The sequence below is a fragment of the Ruditapes philippinarum genome, unplaced genomic scaffold, assembly GCF_026571515.1.
Source record: "Ruditapes philippinarum isolate M1 unplaced genomic scaffold, ASM2657151v2 ctg661_1_1_1_1, whole genome shotgun sequence".
NCBI lineage: Eukaryota > Metazoa > Mollusca > Bivalvia > Venerida > Veneridae > Ruditapes > Ruditapes philippinarum.
This window is the reverse complement of record NW_026861494.1, coordinates 213,731-238,797: the sequence shown is the minus strand read 5'-3', so window position 1 is coordinate 238,797 and position 25,067 is coordinate 213,731. Positions and strand designations below refer to the sequence as shown.

Sequence of the window (25,067 nt, the reverse complement as noted above, 5' to 3'; positions counted from 1 at the left end):
TTCAATTATTGACATAATAAATCGTGAGTGCATTTGTTTATCTGTGTTACATTCATGTAAAGCTTTATATGTTGGAAGGATTGTGTACATGTTAAACCATTAAAAGCATTGTAAATGGTTAAAAACTGATGATGATGATGAATCAGACTGGTTTATTTATACTTAAATCAGATTTATTTTACAAAGAAATGAATAATTTATTTGGATAAAAACTGGATCCTCCATTCAGCAGCCACCTGTCTTAAGCAGCCAAAATGACTGCATCCCTTGGCTGGCTGCTTAAGACAGTTTCGACTGTATAGTGTCATTAAAAAAATACCTGACAGTTTTGAAAGAACCAACTTAACTTGTTCCCATGCATAGTTTATTCATTCCTTTATTGAAATTGAGACAGAATATTTTTATAGATTTTAATGAATTTATTTGATTAAAATATTTTACTCAAGGATGAGCATAGTATATCTGTAAACTAGTTTATTTCAGTTGATAAAGTTGTAGTTACACAAAATATAGAATATTAATGGAATTCTAATAAATAGTAAAGCATGATATGTACATTGTACATATTAACTTTGTTATTGTAAATATTTCGATTATATAATCGATGATTGATCGAAAAGGGTTGTTCGATTATTTTCGATGATCGATTATGATTTTTGTCCGATTAAGAAACCCTAGCCATAATTCTGTTAAATTTGGTCACAGCAAAAATTCCTTCCTTTGCTGCCATCTACACATTAAGGTTGTTCATCCCTGGAAGTTTAAGCAAAATCTGCCATCCGGTTTAAGAGGAGTTGCGTTCACAAGATTTCGGGACGTATGGACAGACGAACGGACGGATGGACGGACGGACGGAGAAGTGCATAAAAATTAGGCAACCAACATCATCCCCAAGGTGTGAATGTCACGGTCAAGTCATACTAAGTTACAAGAATGACTGATTGACCGGTTGTGTCTAACTTGGGAGGGTTGTGGTCCTGCAAAGTTGCCAAGCATAAATAAACCAAAAAACACACAACAACCAACTAACATAGACTTAGGTCAGACTGCATGATTGTTATCACCACAATCATAATTTGTACAGCATAATCAGCAAACGCCTTTGATAATGAATCAACTGTAAATATCTGATAATTAACATGCTTATATAGTTATATTCTATCAAATCTCTGTAGAAAATTTTATCAATACCAGGAGCTACAGAACTAATTTCTATCTTTATTGTGGCATATTATAGATCTATAGCAGGCAGTACTCACTTCTAGAACCATACAGCTATAAACTTTTACTACAGAGGTTTCAAACCAAAGCAACACAAATTTTCAATATTACTGTTGACCACAATTCTGAATATCTTAAAACTTGTTCAATAGAATTGACTGTAAATTTAGTTTCGCATAATAAAATAAATGAGCCGCGTCATGACAAAACCAACATAATGGGTTTGCGAACAGCATGGATCCAGACCAGCCTGCGCATCCATGCAGTCTGATCAGGATCCATGCCGGTCGCAAACGCATTATGTTGGTTTTTTCATTGCGCGGCTCAAATATATTTTACCTGTGGGGTCTCCTTCTGTATAGCAGCTGTTATCTTGAATTTTGTTCTTTTATTTGCATAAGCCATATTCAATGTAAACACAGATTCTGTTGACACTGTGCCCTGTAAATACAACCATTTTCTTACATAAATTGTTGTTTTTGTTAATTTAGAAGTCAATGATAAGATCACATTGCAACTTTTCAGCTTACCAGTGGAGAAAGACCAAACTTAAGAATCTCCACATATTTCATGGATGAGAAAACAATACAGCTAAAATCTTCAGCTAACTAGTTATGACCCAAAGTTCCCACTTGTATTATTTCACAACATGGGGGGAATACATACTTAATTAGCTACAAAGAAATGGTTATTATGAATATCATATGTCTGAATCCTATGATAGAATAATAGAATCTATCATTGGGTTAGATAGAGGATAGGGAAATCCCAACCCGAGGGTGATCGGTTCCTTTGGAACGAGCCTTGGCGAGGATTGCCCGAGGATCAGACTGCGCGGATGCGCAGGCTGGTCTGCTGGATCCATGCTGGTCGCAAACCCATTATGTTGGTTTTGTCGTGACGCGGCTCATTTCATGTCTTTTACTACTCATGAATAATGCATATATTTCATTTTAAAATGAACTTTTTAAAACATTCCATCCTAAGTGTACTATAGTGGAAATGTATAATATAAATTCTTTCTAGTGAGATATTTTCGATATTACAATTAACAAATATCTGCTATGTATTGTATCATTTACCTCAACACACAGTAGTTTAGCATCTACCAGTGACTGTACTTGTTTTGTCATCTCTTTATCACTGAGTTTTGTGTGCCTGGTTACTTCCTGGTAACTTACAGACTCTGATTCGTTAAACATTAACAAGATTGCCATCTGAAAACTTCCCATAGTTACTATGTATGGCTTCTTCAGAAAGTTCAACTTTAGTTCCGCTGTAAAAAAATGAAAGTATATATAGTTAAATACAGATAAACTTCCTTTGAAAAATGAAAGTTTAGAAAGATTTTTTTTATCATGGAATTCAGGGAATTAAATTTTAAACCCCTTGAAAAACAAGAGGGCCATGATGGCCCTGAGGTCGCTCACCTGTATATAGGCCCCCCCCAACCCCCCCCCCCCCAACGTTGCAGAGCCAATTTAACCCAACGGCTTTTATTTGCACAAACTTGGTAGACACCCATAAGAAGAATGTTTTCATGCTAACCATTTAAGCTCTAGCTCATTGGGCTTTTTAAAAGAAGATTTTTTTTAAGTTTTTACTATACACATATAGTTAAAAACAATGACACCCTGGGGCCGGGCCAGTTTTGACCCAGGGCTTTTATTTGAACAAACTTTGTAGACACTTACTAGAAGATGTTTCATGCTTAATATCTAAACTCTAGCTATTTGAGTTTTTTTCAAAGAAGATTTAAAGTTTTTGCTAAACACATATAAAGAAAATCAATGACCCCCGGGGCGGGGCCAATTTTGACCCCTGGGCTTGTATTTGAACAAACTTGGTAGACAACCTATTAGAACATGTTTGATGCTCAATATCTTAGCCATAGATCTTTGAGTTTCTTTAAAAGAAGATTTTTTAAGTTTTTACTATATGCATATAGGGAAAATCAATGACCCCCGGGCGGGGCCAATTTTCACCCCAGGGCATTTATTTGAACAAACTTGGTAGACACCCATTAGAACATGTTTTCATGCTAAATATCTTAGCTCTAGCTCTTTGGGTTCTTTAAAAGAAGATTTTTTAAGTTTTTACTATATGCATATAGGGAAAATCAATGACCCCCCGGGGCGGGGCCAATTTTGACCCCAGGGCTTTTATTTGAACAAACTTGGTAGACACACACAAGAAGATGTTTCATGCCAAATATCTAAGCTCTAGCTCTTTGAGTTCTTTAAAAGAAGATTTTTAAGTTTTTACTATATGCATATAGGGAAAATCAATGACCCCCGGGGCGGGGCCAATTTTCACCCCAGGGCTTTTATTTGAAACAAACTTGGTAGACACCCATTAGAACATGTTTCATGCTAAATATCTTAGCTCTAGCTCTTTGGTTCTTTAAAAGAAGATTTTTAAGTTTTACTATATGCATATAGGGAAAATCAATGACCCCCCGGGGCGGGGCCAATTTTGACCCCAGGGCTTTTATTTGAACAAACTTGGTAGACACACACTAGAAGATGTTTCATGCCAAATATCTAAGCTCTAGCTCTTTGAGTTCTTTAAAAGAAGATTTTTTAAGTTTTTACTATATGCATATAGGGAAAATCAATGACCCCCGGGGCGGGGCCAATTTTCACCCCAGGGCTTTTATTTGAACAAACTTGGTAGACACCCATTAGAACATGTTTCATGCTAAATATCTTAGCTCTAGCTCTTTGGGTTCTTTAAAAGAAGATTTTTTAAGTTTTTACTATATGCATATAGGGAAAATCAATGACCCCCCGGGGCGGGGCCAATTTTGACCCCAGGGCTTTTATTTGAACAAACTTCGTAGACACTCACTAGAAGATGTTTCATGCCAAATATCTAAGCTCTAGCTCTTATGGTTTTTTAAAAGAAGATATTTAAAGTTTTTTCTTTCGGTTGCCATGGCAACCAGAGTTTTGCATGGAATTAAATTCTTTGAACAATTTTTAAAGGTGACCACCAAAGGAACATTCCTGTGAAGTTTGGATGAAATTGGCTTAGTGGTTTATGAGGAGATGTCATTTAAAGTAAAAGTTTACGGACGGACGGACGACGGACGGACGACGGACGGACGACGGACGGACGGACGCCGGACGAAAAGCGATCACAAAAGCTCACCCTGTCACTTTGTGACAGGTGAGCTAAAAACTAAATGACTGATCTCAATATTTCATAGTCAATTTCCACTTACACTGTGAATATTTTTTTTGGGGGGTTAATCAATAAAATTCAACTTTCAAGTTTAATCCCTAACATTTTATACTGCTTTCACAAAGTCAATGCATTAACATTGTCACCATTAGATTAATTAGCCTGTATCCTACCTTGCTATAATAAGTATAATAAAATGTCCTACTTAGTATTTGAAACTGTGTAACTTTACACTGAGAGACACCAAGAATAAGGAAATTGAGCAAACAACAGTTATAACACTAGTTAATTTTAGGAATTGAGTGCATTGTTATAGAATAATGCACGTTTCAAGTGAAAATGTGTAGGAATATAATCCTGAAGGTTGATAAGCCTCAGTGATTAATTACCAAGCATTTGAACAATAAACAGTACATTATTATTCTATAATGCAAGAAAAATTAATATCTATTTCTATTCTAACATGCTAACAAAAAGAGAATCGATAAAAAATACATTGAACTATATTGGGCGTAGAAGTAATTTTACTGATGTCATTTGTTTTATTGACGTCATATGAAGCATAAAGCATTTGGTTTTTTAATGTTGTGCATATTTCGTGTAATAATGCACTTGATTGCTCTATGTGTTTAATAGGGGAATAATGAGGAGCATGTTAGAATGAAAATGATTGTAGGTTAGCCTGACTTCCTACTGGTTGTAAAGACAGATCATTATCACTGACAGCAGGCTAAGAGATATGTTATACCTGTACATAGAGTATGCATCCATGTTAGTTTTCTACCACTGTATTTCTTGTTGTAAAATTTTTCAAACTGAAAAAAAAAAAGATTATGCATTTTGCAATGAGATACTAGTAATCAAATTTTTTCAGTCATGTTTATAAATGGTTATAAAACAATTCAGGATGGTTCTATAACAAAATATAAACATACATAAGCTATCTTAAACCCAAAGCCAAAATGGGCAAGTGGTTTGAAGTCAACGGCCTTATGCAAGTAAGTGACAAGACATAATTACAAAACAAGGTCTTCTGCCAATATTACATAATGTGAACCAGTATGTGAGAAAGAACAACAAATATCTGTCATTCTACCCGAATTAATTAAAAACAATAACCCTGATAATTTGCGCCAAGGCACTTAGGGACTATAGTTCTGTGAAATTTTAGAAAAATCTCTTGACATTTGTAACTGTAAGCAGCTGCCCTTGCTTTGAATAACAAGATTTTTCCATCAGAAAAACTTGTCAATAAAAAGGTGTATATCTTTTTTACTTTCCTTTTTTTTATTTTCCATTACTAAGGGTTGATGGCATCAATTTCAACACTTTACAATGTTATTTTATCACAAAAAAGAATATATCATACTATCAAAATTGTCAGAATAAACAATATTTGATATATTTCAGCTTACCCTTGTTATCAAAACATAATACCCAGTTTGTATGCATACTGTAGAGACAATTTTCAAACATACGGTCTTACTTTGATGCACTTTTTATTACATGACAAGACTTATCAATATAATTACAATATACCTACTTCGCTAACACTTTTCTCCAGTTCCTGAGGTATTGCAAATGTTGGAAGATTACTCTGTCCTAGAGGCCAGGCTCCAGCCTAAATGTATTGTCAAATAAATTATGCACACAATAATTATGTGATTAATGATATGGAAATTTTGTAGATTACCTTATTGTATAATCAGTTATTAAAAGGGTAAAGTCAAGAAATGTAAGTCATTTAATACAAGTATATCATACTTAAAAGTGATAAATTTAATATTTACACTAGGTCTAAATACATTTAAAAATATCTTTAGATTCTCGATTTGTACTCCCTCATTTCAACCAAGCTTTATTTTCACAAAGGTTTGAAAGAAATTGCACTATGTGTGTGTTTTTAAAATATCAAAAGAAATGTTAATTTCTTGGTGAAACATAAACTTTAATCAGAAAAAAATAAGAATAAGTATATTCCATGCATTATTTTTTACACTAAAATATAAATCATTATCACTGATAAAGAAAACAAATATGTTCTATACATAACCTGTAACACTAGAATAGAGAAGTTAAGACCAAGATCAGTGGGACCATCCTTCAGGCTTGAGTTGAAATCATCCTGTAATCCACTACTTACTGTCATGTCAGTAAACATACGATGTAGCTTGTTTGTGAACTCATAACCGCAGGCTTGCTGCAAATACACAATGCAATATGGTAGATATTACCATGGGCTTGAGCTATATATACAATACAATATGGTTAATATAACAACAGGCTTGCTGCAAATATACAATACAATATGGTTGATATAACAACAGGCTTGCTGCAAATATATACAATACAATATGGTTGATATTACCACAGGCTTGCTGCATATGTGTAATATGATTTGGTTAATATAACCACAGGCTTTCATGATACCAATATTTTTATCAAATGCGTTCACAATATCAATATTCTAACCACAGACTTTCATGATATCAATATTCTAACCACAGGCTTTCATGATATCAATATTCTAACCACAGGCTTTCATGATATCAATATTCTACCCACAGGCTTTCATGATATCAATATTCTAACCACAGGTTTTCATGATATCAATATTCTAACCACAGGCTTTCATGATATCAATATTCTAACCACAGGCTTTCATGATATCAATATTCTACCCACAGGCTTTCATGATATCAATATTCTAACCACAGGCTTTCATGATACCAATATTTTTATCAAATGCGTTCACAATATCAATATTCTAACCACAGACTTTCATGATATCAATATTCTAACCACAGGCTTTCATGATATCAATATTCTAACCACAGGCTTTCATGATATCAATATTCTACCCACAGGCTTTCATGATATCAATATTCTAACCACAGGTTTTCATGATATCAATATTCTAACCACAGGCTTTCATGATATCAATATTCTAACCACAGGCTTTCATGATATCAATATTCTACCCACAGGCTTTCATGATATCAATATTCTAATCACACACTTTCACAATACCAAAGGTTTCATGATATCAATATTCTAACCACAGGTTTTCATGATATCAATATTCTAACCACAGGCTTTCATGATATCAATATTCTAACCACAGGCTTTCATGATATCAATATTCTACCCACATGCTTTCATGATATCAATATTTTAATCACACACTTTCACAATACCACAGGTTTCATGATATCAATATTCTAACCACAGGCTTTCATGATATCAATATTCTAACTACAGGCTTTCATGATACCAATATTTGAATACCTCCCTTCACCCAAACTTGATACTGACAAAATCATATAATATATTTTGTTTAACCTCAAATCTCTCGAACACTGATCCCTCAAACTCTCCAAAATCAGTGAAAATATATATAAAAGAAACCTAACTGATGTAAGTTTTACAAACCTTCAGTTTATTTATCATCATCTCTTCAGCATCCATAGAAGCAGTTTGACCATGTATTAGTCTCTTTGCCAACATTCTAGAATAATGCTGAAATATAAATCATTCAATAATGAAATAATATTACCAGGATGTTTATACATATTCCAATATGTTGATCCTTTTTTAATGAAACTAATGAATTATGCTTTTTTTTTCCATGTATTTTTTTTTATTTTGCTAGATCTATGTTCAACTGATACTGTGAACTGACACTCATTTGGGTAAACTCCTAAAAATAGTGTTTTTTTTCTTCATTTTTTTGTTTAATGAAAACAATGCAAACAGTACAATGATTCTTATGACTAGAAGTATCCACTGTTCTTTTACATGCATAAATTTAAAGCAGAAACACAAGAGACTTCTATAAACACAATTAGTAATTCTAGATGAATCATCACTATATCAAACTTGCAAGAACTGGATTTATATTAACAAGAGCCACCGCCGGGCGGGGGCAACGCTCGACTTTTTACTTTTTCTAAACGCAAACATAGAAAGGTTTGAACATATATTAACGTTTCCTTTTTATAAATTTAGTTGGTCTGTCTTGTCACATTAGTTTTCTTTATATATTTTGTATATATATGAATAGAAACATTAAGCATATTTCTAAAAATAGCAACAGTACGCAATTTCTTAAAATAGCAAAAGACGCAATTTCTAAAAATAGAAAAAATGACGCAATTTCTAAAAATACAAAAAAATGACATAATTTCTAAAAATAAAAAAGTGACACAATTTCTAAAAATAGCAACAATGATGCAATTTCTAAAAATAGAAAAATTGACGCAATTTCTAAAAATAGAAAAAAGACGCAATTTCTAAAAATAGCAACAATGACGCAATTTCTAAAAATAGAAAAAATGACGCAAATTCTAAAAATAGCAACAATGACTCAATTTCTAAAAATAGAAAAAAATGACGCAATTTCTAAAAATAGCAACAAATTCTAAAAATAGCAACAATGACGCAATTTCTAAAAATAGAAAAAATGACGCAATTTCTAAAAATAGAAAAAATGACGCAATTTCTAAAAATAGCAACAATGACGCAATTTCTTAAAATAGAAAAAATGACGCAATTTCTAAAAATAGCAACAAATTCTAAAAATAGAAAAAATGACGCAATTTCTAAAAATAGCAACAATGACGCAATTTCTAAAAATAGAAAAAATGACGCAATTTCTAAAAATAGAAAAAAAAATGACGCAATTTCTAAAAATAAAAAAAATGACGCAATTTCTAAAAATAGCAACAAATTCTAAAAATAGCAACACAATAACGCAATTTCTAAAAATAGAAAAAAAAATGACGCAAATTCTAAAAATAGAGAAAATGACGCAATTTCTAAAAATAGCAACAATGACGCAATTTCTAAAAATAGAAAAAAAATGACGCAATTTCTAAAAATAGAAAAAAATGATGCAATTTCTAAAAATAGAAAAAATGACGCAATTTCTAAAAATAGAAAAAATGATGCAATTTCTATCTGTGTATATATATATATATACATGCATATATATATATATATATGTATATATATATATATATATATATATATATATATATATATATATATATATATATACGCAATTTCTAAAAATAGAAAAAAATGACGCAATTTCTAAAAATAGAAAAAAATGATGCAATTTCTAAAAATAGAAAAAATGACGCAATTTATATATATATATATATATATATGTATATATATATATATATATATATGTATATATATGTGTATATATATATGTATATATATTTGATATAATATATATATATATATATATATATATATATATATATATATATATATATATGTATATATATATATATATATACACACACACACACACACATTTATATATATATATATAAAATACATATACTATACATACACACACACCAATAAATGCACAATCTGAGAAAATTCAGTAATATAACCTTCAAGGTCAAGGTCATTTAAGAGCCCAAGCAAATTTGGGTTTGATAAACAACAAGGTCTGGTCCTTAAGAATGTTCTGTTATAATATGAAGTTAAAAATAGCAAAGTTACAGTCAGTTACCGCCAAAACAATGAAAATTTCAATAATTTGACCTTTAAAGACAATGTCATTAATGAGTGAAGGTCAAGGTCTTTCTGTATATTTTTAACAGTTATCTTTGAAGATTATTATGTTCAAGTTTGAAGACAATCCATTCAAAAATAACAAAGTTACAGCCAATAATAGCCAAAAAAATGAAAATTTCAATAATTTGACCTTCAAAGTCAAGGTCATTGATGAGTGAATGTCAAGGTCTGACTGGTTATTTTTAAGGGATATCCTTGAAAATTATTATGTTCAAGTTTGAAGACAATCCATTCAAAAATAACAAAGTTACAGCCAATAACAGCATGAACAAGCAAAAATTGGACTTTTAACCTTGAAGGTCAAGGTCATTTATGGATGAAGGTCAAGGTTAGTGTGGTCTACTGAAAGGTCTTGTCCCAAGGGTTGTTGTGGCCAAGTATGAAGACAATACACCAAGAAATAAAAAAGTTATGATCCAGGTACAAGTTTTCGGACGGCAAAGGCAACGGCAACGGCAACGGCAACGGCAACGCCGACCTGACTATAACAATACCTCTACTTTTTTTTTCAAAAAAAAAAAAGTCGAGCTAAAAAAATTACCCATAAACCAAACCGTGTTTTTTTTACATGGCTGCAAGGTGATTAAACAACTTAAGTTACTAACCCTCTGATAGACGTCTTTATCATCGAGATATTTGAACACAGTTATACAGCTCCCTAGCTTGTCATCTAACTCTGTCTCTGATGAACCTTTTGAGCTTTTCTTCAATAAATTATCACAGTATTTTGCAAGCTGAAAGAAACATTAGTCAACAAAATTAACACAAGAGAGAGGCTGTGTCAATCATTTTGCTTAAAACAAATATTTAAAGAAATGGTTATGCAATGCCATGTATAACCTTAAACATGCACAACTTGTGTGATGGATTTACCTTGTTTTGAAATTAAAACAGTCCATTCAAAGTTTACCATCCGGTCTCACTGTGTGAATGAGTCCTAGTGAATGTGACCTAGCTCTATAAAGTCCAGTCACACAAGGTGGATGTACCAGTCGACCTAGCCCAATAGAGTCCAGTCACAATTCATGGATATCATAGGTAACCTGGCTCTATACAGAGTTTCAACTCAAACAACATTTGAGTTTCCTTTAATATGCTGGAACCAAAACAGATTAACCTTTACCACCAGAATAGAGCCAAAGCAGCTTGCAGTCTGACCAGACTCTCTACCTATCTAAATTCTTTTACTTTGATATTGAAATCCCTTAACTTTTGAAAAGACTGTCTGAAATTAAAAGCAGGACAACTCAATAAATTCAGTAGATAAAATTAAGGAATTACTTGTAGCATAAGAGTAAAACAATTTATCAAAACTACAAAAACTGTCGGCAATAAAATTCAATAAAACTTGGCAAAATGGGTTACACATACCAGTTCAGGTGATCTGCAGGGCATTTTGGGATTGGATTTATAATTAATAGCTGTTGCACATGCCTGAAATAATATATACAAAATATGAAAAATATAAATGTCAAGATATCAGAGGTAGCATGATTAAAAGGAACACCATTAAACTTATAAACATCTGCTTTTTTTACACTTTTAAATGAAATTGTCTCTGAATTTATCAAATGGTAATACATATAATGGTATACATCTTTTATGATACAACAAAGTTCGGGAAAAAATCACTTTTGAAGTAGGAGCACTAATGTCAGTGTTGACTGATTACTTTGTTTATTACATCCCTGAAGAGTAATAAGCTTGATATCTTATAACTACAGTCACTCAAATAGTGACTTTATAATCAAATTATTTATTTATACATTATTTACAGTAGTACTGACCTTATCAAGAGCGCCCACAAACTGTTGGTCATTTCTGAACACTTTTTTGATAAGTTCTGTATACTTCTGATGTACTGTTAACATACTCTCAACAAACTGTGTAGGTACCTGCAAATACATGTGTACAATCTTAACCCTGAATCTACCTATCCACTTGGCAAAATTCATTTTGAAAGAAACAATTAAATGTGTGTCACAATGAATAATTTGGAACTTGGTCAGCAAACAGTATAGAGCTTGTCATTGGGTCAAACTGCATGGAGACCCTTGTTTTCATTGTTAAGCTGTCTCTACTGGTGGCTAATGCTTTCTTACTTTTGAGTTTATTATTCTGCTTTGCAATGGTTTAAAACTGGTATCCGATTCACAGACAACAATGGTTTTGTCTTTCTTGTTAGAAAGAATTAAATGTGTGTCAGAAACTAAACCAGACAAAACTGCTGTGTTATTATGAAAAATACTGACAGTATTAAAAACAAAGTGACAATATCAAGTTTTTATCATCTCTAAGGTAAATGCATTTTTTCCAAGACTGTTTTCAGATAACTTTATTTACTTGTCCAAGAAAAGAAAAAATATATTTTTCTCAATCACTACTCATTTGATATACATGTATTTTGCTTAATTATTCAAGAGATCCCACATTCTCTGATATGATGGTAGTCAGGAATGGGGTCGGATATTTTCTGTCCTACTCCTAATACCTTCAGTTTTTTAAAGTTATGTTATCTGTACATATATCTTAAAGGCCAATTATGTGTAGGACATGGTATTAACTTATTTCCCAAAAAAATTCTATTTTTAAAGTCTTGTTACAGTTTCAAAAAAAAATACTCATTTGCCATTTAAATGAACTATCTTTTGCTGCTTCTGTTGGCTATCAGTTTAATTACAGTGATCAAGTGTTTTGTACAGAAATCAAAATACTACTTTGTTTACATTTTGCTACCTTTACAGCAAATGATTTCACATTCAGTGCTACTATCTTTAGTTGTTTAATATTTATTATGCTGTAAATCCATTGTTAAACTTTTACTCATTACTAAACAGATGTTTCACCTTTCCAAAGAATTTTTAAAAATAGTATGGATTTCTTTGTAATAAGGTGCCTTTAAAAAGATTCATTTATTGTCAGTTTGAAATAGTTGTAATCTAAATATACATTAACTTTTACTTTGACATAAGATAAAACAGTAAATATAATAAAGCTTACATTATCTCCCTTGAGATTTCTGACTGCCTCCATGCCCATTGTTTTTATATGATCCTCTACCTCTTGTACCAGTAATGCCAAGCCTCCGTGTATAGGTTTTAACAATGTATACATGTTTTCTAAATCTACAAAAATTAACAAGCAAAATACTTTAAAATTATGAAATAGTAAAAAGAAATCATATGACATGTATAGTGAACTTTATTATATATAATTACTACAAAAAGTATGCATACATGTATAAGGAATTTGTCACTGTATGTGTTTGGAAAATTAAAAAAAAATATTTTAAATTAATTAGAATATTACTTAAATTAATTAAATATTAATTGTCAACTTTCCAGCATGACTGTTGGAGGAGGACTTTACATGCCTTAGTGCCACATTATTTTAAACACAAGAAGAACCACAAACCTTAGGTTAGCTACATGTGTAGCTTCCTAACATGAAAGAATACAAAAGTAGTGCATGAAATGATTACAAGTCACCAATCTCAAGACACCTTGCACTTGCTTTTCAGCATAATTTATATCTAAAATTATTTCTTTTCTTTGAAAATACTAAATCATTCCAAACAGTTAAGCAAATAACTTTTACAGAACATTTTCAAGTTCACCAAGCACACAAAAACCTTTTAGCCATACCTTGCAGTTTTTCTATTTGTACCATTTCCCTACATTCACCATGTAAAAACAGGAGATGATCTGCCACCATTCTTTGTTGACATTCATGGGTAACTTTACCATATGAGCTTGGATGTAAAAACTTTCGGCTTCGAAAATCTTCCTCTTGAAGTTTCTTTATAACCTGTGGAAACAAGAAAATATGTACAACAAGTGAGCATTTTCTCACAATATACTCACACCATAACAAAGTTTTACAATATTTCTCCTAAAATCTTTTGTTTCTGTCTGCTTTTCTTGTTTTTACACCAATTTTAACATATTTTTGGTCATTTCTGGGCAGTCTATCCAAATAATAGGTTTTCCTTGATAATTAACCAGATTGAGTAATAACCATTTTTTCTACACAAGTGATTTACTACTTATCCAACATGATTTCTGAATCAACAGCAAGAGACAAATGACCTTGATGTCCAAGAACAATTGTCATGGAAGAGAAAAAATTTTCTGTGACAATGTTCTCATATATTGAGTGTTTAACCCTAACTTGGCTGAATTTGTATAATGGACTTAGAACTGACAATTAAAAGATTAAGTTCAGTATCAAAATACTACAACTGAGAAAATAGAACTCGGTATACAGGATAGCCTTGCTCTATTCTAGGGGCAAAGTCAATTGTTATCACTAAAAGCAAATAATGGATTAATACTAAGAAATCTAGAAACTCTTTCAGTATTTTCTATATTTTATCCATGAAATCGAATGAAAGCAAATTCCAAGTTTCAATATCACAATTTTTACAGTAACTTGAAACATAAGCTACATCAATCAAACCTTCTGACAACAAATATTGTTAAAAATATACATACATTATATTAAACAAAAAAACTTTTTTATATTGGTTAAAGTCACAAGCTTAATTGGGCAGAAGACCTCAAACACCCATTTGTGAATTATTTCAGGCATTAGCAGTACCCGAGTAAAGTCATCAAACATTTCATAAGCTAGCCTGATAGCATCTTCACATGAATAGAAGGTTAGAACCTACAGTGGAGTGCGGTGTGGTTGGGTGGTTATGACGTCAGATTAGTAATTTAAGGGTTGCTGGCTGAGTACAAACCCCGTCAAGGGCAAGCCATAGTGTCCTTGCTCATTGCTTAGTACTGGTTAGTTCTAGGAACAGATTCGAAATTGTTTCAATAAAATTATAGTTTCCAACACAATCAAACTAAAGTAAATTTGTATAAACTAACCCACAGTGGTTATGGGACCAGTGATTTGAAAGGAGCAACCTTAAACACACAGCCATGGAGGTCCTTAAGAAAAGAAACTAAATGATTAATTTATTTTTCTATATTTTACCTTTTCCATGTAATCTGAACATGAGCATTCATCTTTTAGTTTAGCTGCTTCACTCCTATAATAGTCCCCTGTCTCTTTCAGGAACTGGCTTTCAAATACATCCTCATACAACTGTAGAGGGGACTTCTTTTTGTATTCTTCCACATCAACAAAAGATGTTATTACTCCATGCAGAACTGTCTGATTAACACAGTTATTGTGTCGGTCACTGCACAAAGAAATAAGAATTAAATGATGCAGAGTAAAAGTCTTCAATAATGTTGTTTTGTTTTGATTTTTTTATTCTTTCAAAATATTTCAACTAACTTAAATACTTAAAAGATCTCTTTGTTTCACTGACAATCCACTTAGTTGTCTGGCATAATAACTTATTCTCCTATTTTTGTCAATAATCTGTCTTCACACTTTTATAATGGTATTAAAAGTCTAATTTTATTGTATCACATTACATTTAAGTCAAACTTGTGGTCAAAAGTCGCCCAAGGCCAAAGAAAGACACTAAATACAGCCTTTATAGACAAGTGGTCTTTATTTAGCTGTTACTTTATTCTATTTAGTTAATGAAGGGTTGCCAAAGTGTGGCCATTATTTACAGGATGAACTTAAATATGATGTGATTTTGAAGACAGGTTAAAGTGTATCATGCATTTACAAAAATTTACTTTAAAATTTTGTAAAATAAACAAAAAGATGCCAAATAAAGTAAGAACAAAGAAGAATGAACTACAAATAAAAGCTTACTTGTTAATTTCTTGAAGTATAAGAACAAGCAGATGGCTCTTTAATGGTTCTATCATAAACTTTTTCCATGTGTCAAGTGCAAGCTGTAACAAAAACATTTAGAAAAAGGTCACAAATGACAGGAGTCTCTTAATACAGTCACAAAGAAAATTAGAATTTTAAAACCATTGATATACCATTGAAACTTAACATAACATACATAACTGTGTGAAGGAATAATATCTAACCAATTGCAATTAAACAAAGGTAAAAAATATCTGACGTAAATAAAATAAGGATGCCTATAAAACAAATATAATCTCATATATAACATATAAAATTAATTTGTCTTTTTTTATTAGATTTACATTAAATCATTATGGTACATAATAATCTTGAATTATCCTTAAAATTAATAATATACTTTAATCAATCAAAATATTAATATCCAAACTTTTTTTTTGAGAAAAACCTTAAGTACCCTTTTATGCCATATTTATCAGTCAAATGCTGTTACATTTGTACCAAAGTACAACCACAGACCTGTAGGCCCAAAATTTTTATTTCTTAAACACTTATAGAAGAAAATATTTTTTTATTAAAAAATCCTTTATCATAACTATGATATGTAATAATAATAATTTTAGCAATTTTATGTACAATTACAAATATTATTTAAAATGGTGTCATTACCATTTTTTTTTTGTTTAAGGGAGACAAATCATATTTTGTTTAAGGGAAATAATAATAATACAGATTACCTCCCCTATTTCCAGCATCTGATCTGTTAATTCTACAGTAAATCCACCATAGTTCAGGTCAGCATCACTGTATTTCTGCTTCTTGATGAATGTTGTATTTAAATACCTGGAACAATACAAACAATATCATACAATAGTCATTAACTCACAGAAAGTGCATTCAAGCCGTCTTTTTAACTCTTGATCTTTACAATTAAGGTAAATGTATAATGTCAAGCTATGTGGAGAAGATGTCTTTATATATGTATTTTAAAGGTTTCTGATCAGATTCAATGCCTTAATGCTTTATTAAAATCTCTTTCAGTCTACAGATGAAAACCCAAAAGATCAAATTGCCTATCTTAAAACTTACGTGTTAACACTGCTCTGGCACTAACATTATTTTACACTTAATTTCACTATATTAAATGCTCCTCTGTAAGGATAAATTTTAAACTATATTTGCTATGAGAAATTCTAACTACCCCACCAGTATAGAACAAAGCCAACATGCTCATCCAAGCAGTCTGGACACTATACAAAGTTGGTCATTATAATTTTTTTATCATATTAAATACTGAAATTTCTTTTACTACTAAAACAAAGCATGATTAGTTAATTAATCTAATCTTGCATGGTATGAATTTTACCAAAGAAATCAAAATTAGCAAACATGCAACAGAATGTTTCAAGAAACAAGGTAATGGTACATACCCATAAAGTTGATTAAGAAAACTGGAACCTTTACTGTACTGTTCCCAATTTCTCTGATAAATTGTGAGCAAATTCTCCTCATTACTGTCTATAACTTTCTGTAAACAATTAATATGCCAATTGTATTCATGAAAAGAAAAATATTTGCATGTTATACAAATAAAAGATATGCACATTCAGCATACATTTTGCAGCATACAGAATATAAAACATTATATCCAAGCCACATGTCTGTTTTATGTTTCATTATTTGTAATAATTAAAAAAGATACATTGTAGTCTTTTCATAACCAGTGTAATACAATTTCTAGGAAAAAAAAACAAGTTATCAACAATTATATTTACAATTAACCGGCTGGGACTGAAAATCATAAACCATTGCCACCAGTATACAGCCAGGCCAGCATGCACATTCATGCTAACCAGGCTAGCTTTAATTATCATTCTGATATCCCCAAAACTGATAATGGACACTTCCAAGTAAAGAGGCAGAACAAACAATTCCATATTAGCAATTCAGCTTAAAAGGTTATATAATTTCGGCAGATAAAAAGGTTCTGAAAATATTATTTAAATTCTAATTGCTATTATTCACAGGAAACATTGTAGTGAAGTTAGATGTAGATATAAATTTAATACCTGATATAAAAGTCTGACATGGTTCTCCAGAAAAGTTTTTGTCTCATGGTACAGTCTGTCCCCAAGTGGCTCTGGACACGCAACACAAAGAGCATAAACATCCGTTCAATATGTCAAGGTCAATAAAAACATGCTCATAATTTTCAGTAAAAACTCTCCTTTCTACACAATACTTTTATAAGAATCACTAATTAAATAAATTTAAAAAACAAGAGGGCCATGATGGCCTTTAATTGCTCACCAGAGAAAATGGACTACATGGAAAAGATTTTCATAAGATTCATACTAAATATCTATATTGTACTAATTTCTCGCCTTAATCATTTAAGAGATGATTTTTTTTCTAATTATTTGTCTTTATACATACATGTATAAGGTAAACCCATTACCCCAGGCCTAAGAGGCAGGGCCAATTTTGACCCAGAGCTATCATTTGAACTAACTTGGTAAAGGTCCAATAAAAATATAATTTCAAAGATGATTTTTGAAGATTTTTCTTTTGGTTACCAGTTTTTCAAGAAATGAAATTTTTATCAACTTTAAAAGAAGATCACATAAGGATCATTCCTAGAAAGTTTGGATATTATAGATCTGGTGGTTTAGGATAAGATGCTGTTCAAAGAGAAGTGTGGACAGCTGAACTGACAGATGCCGGAGGAACGGACACTGAGTGATGAGAATAGCTCACCTTGTCAGAGCATATTATGCTCAGGTGAGCTAAACAAGAGCTGTCCGTAAGACAGCGCGCTCGACTTTTTTATTGCTTGCCAATAAAAAAAGTTTTTGCAGTAAAAGGCAATACAAGAATCTCTGTATTTTTAAAGTGAACAATGGCCATGAGCATTAAGATATTTAGTGAAGAATTATTTTATTATGACATAATTTATGGTAAAGTGAACAAGTGGATAGGAATGAATTTTTTTAGATTTTTTAAGTTTTTTAGTGCTTGCCTATAATACAAAACATTGACAGTTAAGGGCCATAATTCAAATAAAATCTTTGACAGAATTACCTTCTCCTGGACATGTTTGGGAATCATGATTGTAAACAAGTATTCCAACTTTCAAATTAATATCTCAAACAGTTCAGTCAAAAAGTGGACTGGTACTAAAAACTTAACCAAGATTCTAAGTCGATAAAAGGCCTTAATTTTTAAAACAAATCCTTGACAGAGTTACCTTCTCTTGCGTACAGATGGGGGTAATGATGTGAAATAGCATTAAAAGTTTCAAAGCAATATCTCAAAGGGTTAAGGCAATAAGTGGATTTTACCCATATTCAATGTATTTTCTAAGTCAAAAAGGGGCATAATTCTGTCAAAAACCTTGACAGAGTTATGTCCTCTTGTCTGTTGATGAAGGTCGTGATGGTAAACAAGTATGGTCAGTTTCAAAGCAATACCTCCAATGGTTTTGAAATAAAGTGAGGTGGTACAAAAAACTTAACCAAGCTCAATACACTTTCTAAGTCAAAAAAGGGCCATAATTCTGTCAAAAACCTTGACAGAGTTATGTACTCTTGTCTGTAGATGGAGGTTATGATGGTGAACAAGTATGGTAAGTTTCAAAGCCATACTTGTAATACTTCTGAAATAAAGTGGGGTGGTACGAAAAACTTAACCAAGGTGTGACGCCAACGCTAACGCCGACGCCGGGGCGAGTAGGATAGCTCCCCTTTTCATAGAAAAGTCGAGCTAAAAAGACAACTACATGTACATCTCGATACTAAATTTCCATTTAATAGCAGTCTTCAGAATCAACGGCTCATCCACTTGATGGAACTTAAAACAATAAATTAAATTTGAAAAATTCAGTTCAACTTTTGCAGTCTTTTTAAAAAAGACAAATGCATCTATATAAAACCAGCAAAGAACAGTTGTTTCTTTTAAATTGTAGTAGAATTCAGAATCAAGTACATGTTTACATTTAGCTATTTATTGATGACATGGAAAAGATTGATCCTATTCAATAATATAAGAGATCGCACAAATGAGTAAATTTCTATAGTTTCAGAATGTGCTCAGACACTGAAACTTTTATATGTAGAGCTATATCTTGGAAATGTTAAACAATAACTTTATATCTTTACTGAATGAAGTTTTATAACTGTTATATTTTAATGCACCAGCATAATCCCTGACAAAAAGGATATGAGAAACGATCATTCCAGGTTGCTCTAGCAACACTTCCACATGTTATTACACCATTTACAGTCTCCAGAAGTGTTGACCAGGTTTGGTCAAAATCAACCCTACGAGGACGAAGCGACATGTTCTAATAACAAAATCTTATTGCATCTGAAACAGAAAATAATATGTTGCAAAATAAATAATACCAATAAGTTTGAGGGTCATGTTTAAATAATTATAGATATACCAATTCCGTTGAAAAATTAAATATATAACAAAAGCTATTAGATAGACAGTAACATACTCCGGTATTATCTGACAGTACTGAACAATTCAAAACATGGGCCATGCATGAAATCTGTAAGTTCACAGTGATTTTTTTTTCAGTTTTCAAAACAACCTGTGGCTTTCAGGCCTCGATGAATTTATATAGGGTCACTCACCCTACTGGGCGAGTTTCCCTCCAAATTTACTCTTCCTTCATAAAATGTATTTGCCCTGCATTTTGACGGACACAATTTGTAAAAATCAAACATAATACTCTTATTTACTATTTACGTATCTATATCGGTAAAATTGGCTTTATTCATTTACATAATTATATATTGTATCGTCGAGTGACCCGTTTTTACGCTGCCCTATTTCGACGCCATTTATATTTTGCCTCATAATTGATATAAGCGGCCGCTTACGTCATTACTGTACTACGCTATAGCAAAAGGGGATTCCTCTAGTTTGTCAGGTAACAATATGTAGTAAGTAAGACACCCAAAGGTAAGATTTAGCATGTTATACCTTATTTAAGAGATTTTTGTATGATTTCACTAATGCAATTTTGACCCTCACTTTATTATGTCATGCTTTCCTTGAAAACATCGGCTGGAAAATACCTCCCTGTCTGCTGACCTCATTTCCTCATTCTCAGGTCACATGGCAGTAAAATTACCCAATAGTGTTGTTTTGGCGCATTTTTTCACCCTAAAGCAACCTGTACGTGTTGTATATTTTTTTAACGGTTAATAATCGATGAATGAATGTTAATTGAAAATTAATTGGATATATTTATCTTATTTGGATGGAATGAATTGCCATGATATAGTAAGTTGCTCTGCTAAATGTGTTATTTTGCTTTTGCAGGTTCAACAAAGGAAGTTAATGTGCTATTTTCCAACCTTTATTATTCAGCAGAGGAGGTCAAACAGACTAGGGCAACCACCCAAACCACAGTAAAAATACAACAATAGCATTTACCATATATAATTATGCTTTATTATTGAAAGAAATAAAGAATAGATAAACTATTTTTCACTTGTTGATACTTTGCAGGTCTATGCTCTTGATATTGATGAATAGCGTAAGTAAAAGTATTATGGTGTACAGTCTCCTGTAGTGTAATTAAATTAGCCAATCAATAGCGTCGTTTTAGGGCACTCTCAATCAAAATGGCCGCTCCCGGATGAAGTGAAAGTAGGATTGTTCTTGAAAATGAATAGCTGGAAAACAGCTTAAATTTACTCATTTCATAAAGGTTAGAGATTTTTTAATAAGTTAAAACATTTTATACAATACAATCACATGGTTTTAATAGACGCATACAAAACAATCCTTATGGGCGTCGAAACTGGTCACTCGAGGATAAAATAATGTTTATAATACTTTTCATTCTTTTAATATTTTAATAATATTGTTGTTACTATAATACAAATCAAGTTTCTTTAATGTCTTTATTTGATCTTTGATCTCATAAATTTATTATTATTGTGATTTACATCCTTGATTGGAAATAAAAGTTATTCTATTCCATTCTACAAAGGAAGTGGCTAGCCGTACGGGCCCGTACGGCTAGCCAAAAGTTCTAGCCGTACGTGAGTCACGTACGACTAGCCTGTACACACTGTATTGGCTAGCCGTACGGCACTTTTCAAAATTATATGGAAGTCGAAAATGCATTTGTTATTTTGTGTCTTTAAACAACAATTTTAATCAAATCTCCGCATTTGTCCTAGTGTGTTCACTTTAATAAAGATGCTCCGCAATTTTGCACAAAAAAATAAATACGAGTAAGCGATGTATAATCTATCTTTATAAAATTGAATGTCAAAGTTGCATGTTATAACGTCCTTAAATTTTCATGCTTATGAATTGTATGAAAAGATGAATTGTTAAATCTGTTAATTAAGCACATGGATCGAATAAATCATGATCGGAGGGAAGTAAATAAATAAATAAAAAGAATATTTTAAAAAAAAAAACGGTGAAAAGGAAAAATAATTTAGTAATTGCAAACTTTTCTTAACAAACTTCTATACCGGCGGTAATCTGACGCAATTATCAGAGCCCAGCAACAATTTTTTTCGGTGTTTTTTTTTTTTTTTTTTTTTTTTTTTTTTCAGTTCAAAAATTAAACTTAATGAAAGCAAAAATAGATTATTATCAAATTTTGTAAACTATTTCAATTCATGTTGTTTAACTGCCAACCAAACACTATTTTTTTCTTCGACGTCTTGAGATGACAAAGTAAATTATTTACTGTAGCCATATATGTAGCCAACACGTCGATCTAAAATGTAAACATTCTTGACTAAAACCCTCGCTTAAAGTCATAATTAACATATGCACTTTCGCCTTCAATATATATTTTTGAAAAGTGCCGTACGGCTAGACAACACAGTGTGTCCTGGCTAGTCGTACGTGACTCACGTACGGCTAGAACTTTTGGCTAGCCGTACGGGCCCGTACGGCTAGCCACTTCCTTCTACAAATACACTTGTTTAACTTTTATTCACCTGCATATTTCTACTTCTTGTATATTAAATTTTGGTCAACTTACTTTAAAGGAGCTCTCATTGAAGGACTATTGCCACTAAAAGGCTACTAAAAATCGGCCACTAAAAATACCATACACTGATCTGAAACCAGCAACAAGACTCCTTCGTTTGGCCAGAAACTGGCAGTTTACTCTCAAGTCTAAAAAACAGAGAGTATTGACTCTTGAGTATAAATAATTATCTGGAACACTGTGAATACTTATTAAATTCTAATGCACACACCCACTCAGCTAAAATATTGACCTCACAGCTAAGTATAAAACATTACCGAATGCGTATGTATAAAACATTGTCGAATGATCATGCTTTTGTTTCAGAATCGATTTATCATATGCTTTCTTTAAAGTTTTATACCTAGACATTAGGTCAATTTCCGGTTTTCATTTGACAGTATTACGCCTTTAAATGACGCTTGCAGTTTGATTTTTTTACTGAAAAACTTCATTTACATTAAATGTTTAAAGAAATGTTATTTGATTCGGGAGAACCTTACTCGCCCTTTTGGGCGTGTTTGATCATTTTTTCTCTTGTCCAACCCGACAATGAATCGCTGCTAATCTGTTAATTGTTGTTTATTGATATTTCATTGGCAATTATCAACACTCGTTGACTTCCTATACCAGCTCAATTGTCCCACGGCGTTTCATTGGTTTTCCAATTTTACCAACCAATGAAAATAGGTTTAACAGACTGTTTTGATATAGGCTGAGGGACGTTTTACTAGATTTTTTATTTTTGACATAAATATCAATACAGATATTATTTCCTCAAATTAATTTAACTAAGACAATTGTTGTTATAATCATTCCGTGGAGAATAGTTATTTAACTGTGGTTAAGCGTTATTTCACTGTGGCAGCGAATCATTATGTGACAAATTGTTATTGTGAAGACCAAATGTCTAAGGTGAAATGTCATGTCCGTCTTTCATTGTTGTTACTATAATACTAATCAAGTTTTAGTTTCTTTAATGTCTTTATTTGATCTTTGATCTCATTATTATTATTGTGATTTACATCCTTGATTGGAAATAAAAGTTATTCTATTCCATTCTACAAATACACTTGTTTAACTTTTATTCACCTGCATAATTCTACTTCTTGTATATTAAATTTTGGCCAACTTACTTTAAAGGAGCTCTCATTGAAGGACTATTGCCACTAAAAGGCTACTAAAAATCGGCCACTAAAAATACCATACACTGAACTGAAACCAGCAACAAGACTCAAGAGGAGTTGGGACCAGTCACATATTTAACAGTTTAATGAGTACATTTAACGACCAAACCTGGAATGACTAACAAAAGAATATCCTTATAAGTAAAAGTCAAAATAAATATTAGTCATTGCTAAAATAAATCATAAATTTCTTTGACAAATTCTTACAAAATTTTCAGCCGACTGCCATTCTGCACTCCCAAAGAAGAGTTTATGCTCATGATAAAACCCGTCAAAAAGACCGTACAGTCTTCCGATCGTAGTCTGACTGATAAAATGTATAGTTTGTTCATGCTGATTGGCCAATTTTCATGAAACATGCTGCGTTATTTGGGATAAAGTTGTACCATCCTATTGCTTTATATTATATATGGCATAAAATTATGCTAAGGAGCCTAGGAATATAATAGAATAGAATAGAATAGAATAATTTTATTTCACCAATCAAGGGTCATACTATATGACATATATAATCACAAGCATAATATGGCATGTAACAAAATATATCAACCAACAAATTGTGATTGTATGGTAAAATATGAAGACAATAAAGTGACTAAAGCTTAATTCGTATTATTGGAAAAACAAATAACACAGGCATAGTAATGTCAAAATAAGAAGTAAATAAATAAAACAGTATACAAAAACCACTAATTACTCATTACTCATTCGATATTCAAGTACATTAATATACATTCAATGGTCTGACAAATTTTTATTACTAGTACTACCTAACATAAGATTTCTTTAATCATAGATTTCAAGTAGGTATTTCGAAAAGACATTCAAGACTCTATAGGGTCTTCCGAGGACTTTAAAACCAAACAAATTTCTGCTTATTATTCAACATACAAAAGTTCTTATTTGATATTTCAATTTGTCTAAATAGCAGTTCTCTATTACTATCAAATTTTGTTCAACACATGGATAGAACGTTATGTACATAACGGGAACAGGACTCTTCCTTCCAGACACTTCACTGTGAAATGGAAACCTACCTGTAAGATCATAAGCATTTGAAAAAGTTCCATAGCCTTTTTACAGAATTCATTAATGATACATTTAACTTCTTAGAAAAATCCACTCTTTAT

The 25,067-nt window shown here is 31.7% G+C and overlaps 1 protein-coding gene across 1 annotated transcript in view; it reads right to left on the bottom strand.

Moving 5' to 3' along the window:
* Window positions 1-24,216, bottom strand: part of LOC132715836 (cullin-2-like) — a 34,384-nt gene extending 10,168 nt beyond the window's left edge. The window contains exons 1-18 of the mRNA XM_060698915.1: window positions 24,145-24,216; window positions 19,957-20,100; window positions 17,805-17,908; window positions 17,166-17,263; window positions 16,473-16,578; window positions 15,733-15,815; window positions 14,992-15,199; window positions 13,650-13,812; window positions 13,006-13,130; window positions 11,793-11,900; window positions 11,377-11,439; window positions 10,611-10,739; window positions 7,840-7,926; window positions 6,461-6,607; window positions 5,951-6,028; window positions 5,156-5,222; window positions 2,304-2,497; window positions 1,561-1,662 (exon numbers count right to left, since the gene is read on the bottom strand). Of these exons, the coding sequence (XP_060554898.1) occupies window positions 1,561-1,662; window positions 2,304-2,497; window positions 5,156-5,222; window positions 5,951-6,028; window positions 6,461-6,607; window positions 7,840-7,926; window positions 10,611-10,739; window positions 11,377-11,439; window positions 11,793-11,900; window positions 13,006-13,130; window positions 13,650-13,812; window positions 14,992-15,199; window positions 15,733-15,815; window positions 16,473-16,578; window positions 17,166-17,263; window positions 17,805-17,908; window positions 19,957-20,074 (1,980 nt within the window). The 5' untranslated portion in view covers window positions 20,075-20,100; window positions 24,145-24,216. The remainder of the gene's footprint in view (window positions 1-1,560; window positions 1,663-2,303; window positions 2,498-5,155; window positions 5,223-5,950; window positions 6,029-6,460; window positions 6,608-7,839; window positions 7,927-10,610; window positions 10,740-11,376; window positions 11,440-11,792; window positions 11,901-13,005; window positions 13,131-13,649; window positions 13,813-14,991; window positions 15,200-15,732; window positions 15,816-16,472; window positions 16,579-17,165; window positions 17,264-17,804; window positions 17,909-19,956; window positions 20,101-24,144) is intronic.
* Between the last annotated feature and the right edge of the window lie 851 nt (window positions 24,217-25,067).